This window comes from Crocuta crocuta, unplaced genomic scaffold, assembly GCF_008692635.1.
Source record: "Crocuta crocuta isolate KB4526 unplaced genomic scaffold, BGI_CrCroc_1.0 scaffold139, whole genome shotgun sequence".
NCBI lineage: Eukaryota > Metazoa > Chordata > Mammalia > Carnivora > Hyaenidae > Crocuta > Crocuta crocuta.
The window spans coordinates 1,460,568-1,470,795 of record NW_027533258.1 but is presented as its reverse complement, the minus strand read 5'-3'; the positions used below and the strand labels follow the sequence as shown (position 1 = coordinate 1,470,795).

The following is a 10,228-nucleotide window of genomic DNA, read 5'->3' as shown; positions in this document are numbered from 1 at the left end:
GAGGTTGCGCTGGCGCGGCGTCAGGAAGCCCCAGGAAGGGTGGGGGTAGGGCACCGGGGGCACAGGGGGCATCTCCTCCTCCTCCTCGTCTTCGTCCGCATCCCCCAAGGGCAGAGGGATGTCCAGGGAGGGGGGCAAGGACACGTCCAGCTTCTCCTTCCCGAACAGCTTCACCTGGGGCCGCGGGAAGAGGCGGAACCTGCGGATCAGGGAAAGCTTGGACCTGGCGGGCTTGTCCATGCCCTGCTGCTCGAAGAAGGCGGCACTGGGCAGGCGGAAGGAGGGGGTCTGCCGCTCCGCGCCCGCCTCCTCCGGCTCCTCCAGCTCCGCGATGTCATCCATGGGGTGGGCGTACGGGTTGTGGGGCGACAGGATGGGCGGCGGCACCCACGGGTACGCGAAGGCCGGCTCCTCTGGGTAAAGATAGGGCACTTCGGGCGGGTAGATGGCCTGGTCCCCGCCGCCATAGATGCCTTCGGCGTAGGGGACGCCATAGGGGGCGCCATAGGGCACCCCGTACGGATCCAAATAGGGCACGTCGTACGCGACGTCGTACGGGAGGTCATAGGGCGGGTATGGCGCCTCATAAGGTGCGTAGGGATCCAGGTAGTAGCCGTGAGGGTACGCCTCGCCCTGGTACCCATCATAGTAGCTGTAGGGAGACGTGTACCCCGATGGGGGCGCGTACGGGGGCTCGTCATCGTCGTAGCCGTAGCCGTAGGGGTACGTGGAGTAGTAGGGGCCGCCATAATAATCCGGGTGGTAGTAGTCGTAGGGGTGCTCAGGCGGGTACCCGTGGGCGTGATCTCCGTAGGGCGGCCAGGCGGGGCCGTAGGGGCCGTAGGGGCCGTAGCCAAGGTAGGGCTCCTGCTCCTCCTCGTACTGGTAGAGTGACTGCCGGTCGTAGTAGTCGTTGCCCTCGCGGTGGTAGTCGTAATACTCGCCCAGGTCCTGGAAGCCCTCGAGCCCGTACAGCGACTTGCGGGAGCCCGAGGGCCGGAACGGGGCCTCGTCCTCGAAGGGCAGGAAGCCCACCGGGTCGCCCGACGCGTAGATGCTGCGGCTGCGCGGGAACCTCCGGAGGCGGCCTCCGTGCCGCAGGATCTCGGCGCCCGACGGGAAGGGCAGCTTGCGGGAACCGACGCGGGAGCCCGAGTGGTTGAGCCAGGCGTCCAGCGTGGCCTGCTCGCTGCCGGACTCCTCGGCCTTCTTGATGAGGAACTTCTTGGTGAGCCAGTTGATGGCCGTGGATGCCTTGCTGAGCGACTGGGCGCGCGGGCGCAGGCGGCCGTAGCCGCGCCGGCCGGGGAAGCGGATGACCATGAAGGACGGCTTCTTGCCCTTCATCGCTCGCTTCTTCTTGCCCATGCGCATTTGCGTCATGAGCTTCGACGTGGACTTGAGCACGGTGCGCGCCTTCTTCTTGCGTTTGGTCTTTTGCGGGCCGGTGTGCAGGCCCCAGAAGAAAGCCGAGGCGCTCCGGAACTGGCCCTTCTTGGAGATCTTGGGCGTGCGGTCGCGGAAGCCCATGAACAGCCGCGACGTCCCCTTGAGGCTCCGTTTGGGCTTCTCGGGCTCTGGCGCCTTCTTCCCCTTTTTCCCTTTCTTAGCTTTCTTCTCATCCTCTTCCTCCTTGGCCATGGTGGCTGCCTGCTCCTCACCGGGCTATGACCCGTGTCACCAGCTCTGGGACTTGGAGACAAGGGGACACACCGCGTTTCCTGCCCGCAGCTGGACACGCGGCCACTTGGGGCTGGGAGCAGCTGGGACTGGTCTGGGTGGCCTAGGGAGGGACAGCCAAGCTTCTTCTGGCTGGGTCCAGAATCTGGGAGGGCGGATCCATAATTCATCTCCTCCAGAGCTGCCTTGGGTTTCACCCTAGCGGTGGTGGAAAGTGCACGGGTGTTGTTTACCAGGGAGCAGAGAAGCCCGGCCCAGACCTGTGCTGGGGGCGACCATCGGAGTAAAACCGCTACCAGACGGACTGTTTTGACGGGTCAAGCTCTCCCTGCGCCTTAGCCGCCTCAGCCCACCCAAGTAAATGCTGGGGTCACTGCTGCTTCACAGAGGGAGACTCTGAGTCCAGGAATAGGGAAGCTGCTTGCCCTAAACCACCTAGCTTATCTGTCCTGGGCCCGAGTGGAGCCACATGCCCTGAGCCACTGTGGCACGTTCGAAGCCCACTAAGTTACCTGGGAGGGGATACTTGGACCCACCAGGTCCTTGGCAAGGGAGGAGGGGGTGGGCAGAGCACAGTCCAGGGCTGCGGTCAGTGTAACCAGAGCTGGCCAGCTCTCGGGAGCATGAATAATGCATTGGGGACAGCCGGGCTGCCAGCTCAGAAAGCAGGACAAGGTGAGGAGCATCTTAGTGGAACTCCAGCAGGGCCCTGTGAAGCCACACACCAGGGGGCTGGGGTAGCCGAAACAGGGTGGGCCAGTCCTGGCTCTGACTTCTAGCTCTGCCAGTGGCTGGCTGTGTGGCCTCAGGAAAGCCTTTTACCCTCTCTGGGCCTCAGTTTCCTCATCTGTAGGATGGGAGTGATAAACTATGCCCTGTGCCCTTTATGAAGAAACAAGACTTACGGGGCTGTGGGGTAGCGTAAGCGGCCGGAGAGGCCACATGTGTGTGGCTTGTATCTGGGATGCCTACCCAGCCCTCTCCTCCCAGTTTCTGCCCTTGCTGAGAAGGCGGTGACTGTGTAGCCCCTGCCCTCTGTGGGTATAGCTGATTGCTCCAGACTGGACAGCTGACCCAAGGCCATGTGCCCACTCTCTGCCCAGTGACCAATCCACTATTGAGAATCTGCAGTGTAAGTGGTAGGGGCTGTGGCTTGTTAGACAAAGGATGTGTGTGGAAGGAGGGGGGTGGTGGGGGGTGGAGGTTACCCAGGGGCAGCAGCTCTGGAACCTGAGGCCTCGACACTATCCCTCTTCTCCTCCTCCTCCTGCCCAGGGACCAAGGACATACAGGGCTCTGAATGACTGAAAACAGATCTTCAATTAAGATAAGGTGGAGGCAGGGGCTTAGGGACTCCAGAGCCTGGGCTTTCCCGGAGCTCTGGGGCCGAGGGCCCTGTTTAAACCACTGGGTAAGCCAGGGACCCAGTCAGGCCTCCACCCATCAGGCACCAAGCTTCCATGGTGCTTATCTCTGACATGCCGATGGGCGCCATGTGCCTGTTCAGGCTCCCGCCTGGATTCCTCGGTCAGCCTGGCCCCTGCCATCCGGGGTGCTGGACACAGCACACATCTGCTTGTTCATTCATTCATCCATCCAGAAGTATTTGGTGAGAGCCTGCTGTGGGCTAGGCCCGGGGATACAGCNGGGGGTTGGTCAACAAACAAGGAAAATGAGAGGTGGGGATGAGTGCTGTGGATCTAAATAAAGCAGGAAAGGGGTGTTTGTGCAGCATTGAATAGGGGCTGGGGAAGGGGACGCTGGGAAGTAACGCTGGGGCCAAGAGCTGCAGGAGGTGAGGGGGGTAGCAGGGGGGTCCTGGTGCGATGGAGGAACAGCAAGACCGGGGTGAGCAGAGTGCAGCGAGAGGCGAAGGTGAGATGTGAGGTCAGAGGTCAGGGCGAGGACTTGGCCCTGACAGCAAGTGAGGGCAGAGCCTGGCGGCAGAAAAGGGATTTGACCTGGGTCTTCACAGGATCCCTCTGGCTGCTTCAGGAGGACACAATGCAGGGGGCGAGGGCAGAAGCAGGAGACTGGCGTGGAAGCTACCGCATGGTGGTGCAGGTGATGGACGCGGGGGGCCTGGTCCGGGCTGGAAGCTGCAGAGGCTGAAGGCAGTGTATTCTGCAGGCAGAGCCCACAAGATTTACAGAGAAGTCATGAGCACCTCCGAGATTTCCTTACTGAACCAGGGGAAGGATGGACAGGCCACTGGCTGAGATGAGGAAGACCATGGGCAGAGTAGGTACAGGATGAACGGCCGGACATCAGCTTTGCACGTGTTGGCGTTGCCAGGGAGTTGGTGGACGAGGGGGAGGGGGTGCTCTGCAGAGATCAGGACCGATGACATCAGTTCGGGACTCAGTGGCACCCAGGTGGTGTTGAAGCCACAGCTCTGGAGGATGGGTCCAGGGAATGAGTGCAGATGGAGGAGAAGGAGTGAACGGGGGGTTGCACTGTTTGGGGACAAGGAGGCAGTGAGTGGCTGAAGAGGAGGGCAAGGCAGCTGCGGCAAATGGGCACATGGGTCAGGTTAGTTGAGGACGGAGCGCTGACAGCTGGATGGGGCTACGTGGAGCTATACGGGTGGTCCCAGTGGAGTGCTGGGGTGAGGGTGGTTACAGCCTGACAGGAGAAGGTTCTGGCTAGAAGGGAATGTGGTGGTCACAGGGTGGACGTGCCTATGAACATCTCAAACCCCACTGCATCATACACAATTTAGTTGGTAAATCAGAGGGCATGTGAATTACAAGTTAATTATGCTGTTACTGAAAAAGGAAGAGGGAGGGAGAAGGAGTCCGTTGCTGGGAATCGATCCTGCGGATCCCGTTGTGCACATGGGAACGGCATACACACTAAGGTACTCGTTGCTACGTGCTCTGGGATGCATTCCATGATGGACTGCTACACGGCTACAAAAAAGTGTGGAAGATTTCTGTGTACGGAGAAAGGACGATCCCCAGAGCCTGCTAATGACCGGAGCGCGGTGCCCAACAGTATTGCCTACAGTACACACCTAGGCCTTCCTTTTTGTAACAGGTGCATGTGTTGGGGGAAAAAGAAATTATTTGCTTTGACTTACATGTAGAAATACTGGGAAAGACATTGAAGAAGTTGAGGAAAGTGGCTATCTCGCTGTAAACTTTCCTTTATCAGTTGGATTTCTGAAACATGTAAGTGCATTTCTGATTCAAACAAACCAAAAAGTAACATTTAAAAAGAGGAAAAGAAGGGTACCGGGGTGGCTCGATCAGTTAAGCGTCCAGCCCTTACTTTGGCTCAGGTCATGATCTCACGGTTCATGAGACCAAGCCCTCTGTCGGGCTCTGTGCTGATAGTGTGGAGCCTACTTGGGATTCTTTCTCTCCCCCTCTCTCCCCCTCCCCTGCTCTTGCCCATGTACGCTCTCTTCCTCTCTGAGGATAAATAACCATTTAGGGGCGCCTGGGTGGCTCAGTCGGTTAAGCGTCCGACTTTGGCTCAGGTCATGATCTTACGGTTTGTGGGTTTGAGCCCCGCATCGGGCTCTGTGTTGACAGCCAGCTCAGAGCCTGGAGCCTGTTTCGGATTCTGTGTCTCCCTCTCTCTCTGACCCTCCCCTGCTCACGCTCTCTCTCTCTCAGAAATAAATAAAACATAAAAAAAAAAGATAAATAACCATTTAAAAACTAATAAGAAAAAGTGAAAGTGGAAAAAAAGAATTGGAAACAGTGGGTGGAAACACCCCTTTAGAGGAGCTCTTGGAAGAATGTCAGGGCCTGAAACCACAAAATGCAATCCCATTCTCTGGACCTATGTGACATTTGAGGAAACTGAGGCCACAGCAAGTCATGCAGCCTCTGCCCCTAGGTAGTAATAGCCCCTCCCACCCCCAGGGCTGATGCAACATTAAATGAGCCAGACAGCCTGGCACAGTGCCTAGCCTGGAGGAAACTGCCTATTATTATTATTATCATTATTATTATTATTATTTTGTTATTGCTGGCATTATTATTATAGCTGGCTGCTCCTGTCTGCTCTGGAAGGTGGTCTGGGTGACTACCGGCCACAGGGCCTGTTCACGTGTCCCTTTCTGGTCTCTGGGGCCCAGGCTTGCCCCAGGCTGTAGGGATAGTGTCCCCAGCCTCTGCGGCAGGCACAGAGGGGCTATCAGGGATCAAGCTTCTCATTCATCCATTCATTCCTTGATATGGATTGTGTCTCTACTACGTGCCAGCCACTGGGTTGGGTGCCTGGGGGTCACAGGGCTGAGTGGAACCAGGCATGGTCTCTGTGCTGTGTGGCAGTGTCACGGGGGCACAGACTTTGGCAAAAAGCCATGCAAGGGGAGGCTGCAGCCATGAGAAGAGCTCTGAAGGCCAGGCCACAACCCAGCTTGGCGAACAGTGCATTGGAAGACCAGGAAGGTGCCCCTCAGTAGCTGACCCTGAGCCAAGATAAGGGTGAGAAAGAGCTAATCCAATGAAAGAGGGAGCAGTGAACAGCGTTCCAGGCAGATGGAAGAGCATGTGCAAAGGCCAAGTGGTGAGAGGGGCAAAGTGATGCAGAGCATGTAAAGTGAGAAGCAGCCAGGATGGCAGGAGGGACCTGCCTGTTAAGACCTGGAGGCTGGAGTGGGACTTTGGTCTCCATCCCTAAGGTAGTGGGGAGCCTTGGCATGATTTCAGGGTGTCCGGAGTGCTATGACCAGATACACATTTTGAAAGCCATAAAAATAACCAACACTGCCACATTTACTATGTGCTAGGCTTGATCCTGAGTGCTTTGCTATCTCATAGGATTCGCACAGTATGTAAGGTGGGAATGGCTATTCCCATTTTATAGACGGAGGGTCCTGTATTAGAGAGGTCACATCACTCAGCAGAGAACCCCCAGTGAGGAAGTGAGAGCTACCGGGTCACACAGCAGTCATTCAACCCTCACTACAATCTCAGGAAGTAGGGACTGTTATTCTTCCCACTTTACAGGTGGGGAAACCAGGCCCAGAGAGGTGTAGTAAGTTGCCCAAGGCCACACAGCTTGAAACCAGATTCAAGCTCAGGTAGTCTGGCTCCAGAGTGTCCATGCTCTCAACCACTGCCTCTCATTGCTTCTTGGAAAGTGGTGTGGGAAAAGGTCTTTGGGCACCATGTGGCGGAGGATGGGGAGGGGGTGCACAGCGGAGGCAGGGACAGAGCAAACAGCGGCTCGATCTGGGACAGCTGGGACAGAGCGCACTGGACACACCCAGTGAGGGGCTGCGTGGGGGCTGGGGTGAAGGTGGGGCCTGGAGGGCCCTTGGTTTGGCTTCGTGTAGCCACGTGACGGGGGAATCATTCTCTAAGATGAGCAGGGTGAGGTGGGCATATGACGGGCTTGGTCTAGGACACGGAGGGTTGGGGTGGCGGGGGAGGGGGCGAGTCAGGGAAATTTAGATCCACAGGGCAGATGAAGAGAGGCAGGGGTTGGGATGAACCTGTGAAGGAGGACAGAGCAAGAAGGTGGGGGCTTCCCACTCCAGCCCTTAACGACTGTGTGGGATGGAGACGAGGCACTGGCTGTGCCAAGCGTGTGGGGCCTGGCAAACGTGGTTAGAATGGTCACTGTGGGGCGCCTGGGTGGCTCAGTTGGTTAAGCGTCCGGCCTTGGATCAGATCATGATCTCACGGTTCGTGAGTTTGAGCCCCGAAGTGGGCTCTTTGCCTGTTTCGGATCCTCTGTCCCCATCTCTGCCCCTTCCCTGCTCGTTCTCTCTCTCTCTCTCTCTCAAAATAAACTTTAAAAAAAAAAAAGAATGGTCACTGTTCAGCAACGTGGGGCATCAGGCTGGCGCAGGGACTGTTTGGATTGACGCGGGGCAGGGGTGCTTGGAGCAGCTAAGCCATGACGAGGTGGCCACGGAGAATGACATGTCCAGGGGCTCGTGGTTGTTTCAGTGGAGGAGCTATGGGCCTTCCTTGAGCCGGGGAGAGAGACCTCAGGAGAAACCAGCCCCGCTGACATTTTGATCTCAAATTTCTGGCCTCCAGAACTGTGAGAAAGTTCTGGAGGTCTATTGCTTAGGACCTCGGGTCTGTGACACTTTGTTACGGCCTCAGGAGCAAACTAGTAGATCGGCTGGCAAGTCAGTGGGACAGATCCAGGAGAGAGAGGGAGAGAGAGAGAGGGGTTGAGAACAGAGGGAGGAAGAATTACCCACGCAGCGTGAGAGCCCTGAGGCGGTGGCCTGGACTGGGCCTCTCTGTGTGGAGAAGTGGGTGCAGGTGAACACGGAGTGTTTGGAGATGAGGAGTTTCCTAGCTGGGGTTCTGGGGGAGCAGAGGGGAGTTAGAAGAGATGCTGAGGGGGTGCCTGGAGTCTGAGGCCCTCCCCCACAGGCGGTTCAAGCTTCCCAGCACTGTTCCCCAGGGCCAAGCCAGAGGGGATCTGGAGGGCAGTAGAGGATTCTTACCAAAGGAGGTTTGTGAAATAGCCACATGGAATTCCAGCTGAGGCTGAGGGACTGGGGGAGACAGCCACACAGCTAGGGGTGAATATTCATGCCCCAGACTCCTTTGCGCCTGAGTCTTGTAAAGCTGTGGGCTGGGCCCTCTGGGAAAGCAGCCCCAGAGTCTGTGGATGGCCTGGGTGAGGGCTTGGGTGTTGCTGACCTTCACAAAGACATTCAGGTTGTGTGAGCAGGAAGGGGCTTCCTATAAGCCTGGCCAGAGCCTCCTAGCACAGAAGGCCCAGGGAGGGTGAGTGGTGGGGACAGGGGGGCCCAACCCTTGGGGCTCACCCTGGTGGGGTGGGGACCTCTGGGAGTGCTTAGGGGGCCGTCTCCAGCCCTGCGGATACCCCTCTCGCACCAGGCCCTGCAAGCTGCCAGTTCACACCGACCTGGGTGTGCACAGCACACGGGGCCTTTGGCTCTCACGCAGGCCCAGACCATAGAACCATGCCAGCCACCGATCCAGAAAGCCAACAGTTCAGCAGAGATGCCGCCTGGCCTAATCTATGCACGCCCAGACCTGGCCCAGGAAATAGCCCATCCATGGTGAGGAACACGGTGGCTCCATGGCTGGAGACTCTGACAATGCATGTCCTGAGCCCATAGCCTGGGGACGCCCAGACCTCTGGCCTCATCTCCCACCCTTTCCCGGCCAGCTTGGCAGACAGAACGGGCCTGGATCCGATGCTCTGCAAACACAGGGCCCTTTCCTACCTGTAAGGTAAGAAGTGACCATCACCCAGGCAGAAATGCTTACTTGGGACCTCACGGCCAGGTCTTGTGGCAGTCGGGAGAAGGGCTGAAGGAAGCCACTGAGTACTTACCTGTCTCGGCATCCCAGCATCACTAAGAGGGGAGCTGGACGGGCATCATGCCCGCTTCATGGATGAAGAAACTGAGGCCCAGGGAAGCACCTCACAGTGAGTTAAGGGCAAGGCCCAGCTCTTCCACTGCCCCGTCCCCTCTTCCCCTCCCTGCATCTTTCGGGGAGGTCCCTGGGGCAGACCCCAAGGGCCTCAGGGTCTTCTTACCGGAGTCCCGTGGCCTGCTCGCTGCCTGCATGCCGCCGGACAGGGGTCCTGTGGCTGGCCCCAGGAGCACGGCCAGCCCCCAGAGCAGCTCGGCGTTGCGGGGATGGGAGGCCCAGCCCACCACGCCGACCGCCTGGGGCCCCATGTATATTTAATGATGCCTATTATTCCTGTTTTGTCTCCGGAAAGGAGCCCTAGCAGCTGACAGAGGAGCCAAGAGCAGCCTGGAAAGCTGGGCAGTGGGCCTGCTCCACACTCCAGCTGGACCTGAAGACACCCCCAGGGGAGCCCTCTACGCCTCCTGCCAGCCCAGTGCCTGGTACCCCCACAAAACCTGTTACCATTCACTCCCAAGAGGCACACTTCCTCCAGGAAGCCTCCCGCGGCACAGAAGACCCAGCTTGGGTACAAATCCCGGCTCTACACTAAGAAGTTGTATAAACCCAGGGCAAGGTGTTGCCCCTGGAGAACAGGCTGCTGTGGGGATGGCCGGACACTGACCCTGGCGTGCGGCAGGGACTCTCCGGGCCAAGGCCTGTCCACCTCTGCCTTCCAAGAGCTTCTGAGCTCTCCCCTGTGAGGGCTCAAGGACCTTCAGGGATGCAGCTTACCTCAGCAGCCAGGCCCGGCCTCAGGAGGTGCCACGTCCAGGGCCCACAGCCCCTGGCCAACCTTCCAGGGCAGAGACCACCCCAGAAGGCCCCACCTTCTCCTTTGCGCCCCAGACTTGGGCCTGCTCTCCCACAAACCGGGCTCCACCCACCATGCTCACTGCTGGCCCTGACCCAGCCTGGCAACGGAGTTCACCAAACTGACAGAACTGTCCTCACTCTGAACAAGAATTATGGTCACTCTTTTATTTCAGAAAGAAGGGTGGAGACCAGGGGCTTAGAGAAAAAATACAGAAACCAAGAGCCAAAGTGTCTGTTCCAGGTGTCCGCGCAGGCTCCGGGTCCTAGGGTCCACACAGGCTTCGGGTCCTGGGGTCCACGCTGGGCAGCGGCTGCCCTGGGCGGGCAGGACTCGGCAGGCCAAGGAAGGCATGAGC

General features: G+C 58.3%; 1 protein-coding gene across 1 annotated transcript in view; it reads right to left on the bottom strand.

The window, feature by feature from the left end:
- MYO15A (myosin XVA) overlaps positions 1-1,641 on the bottom strand; it is a 48,718-nt gene extending 47,077 nt beyond the window's left edge. The window contains exon 1 of the mRNA XM_077746695.1: positions 9-1,641. Coding sequence (XP_077602821.1) covers positions 9-1,641 — 1,633 coding nt within the window. The remainder of the gene's footprint in view (positions 1-8) is intronic.
- Positions 1,642-10,228: the final 8,587 nt, after the last annotated feature.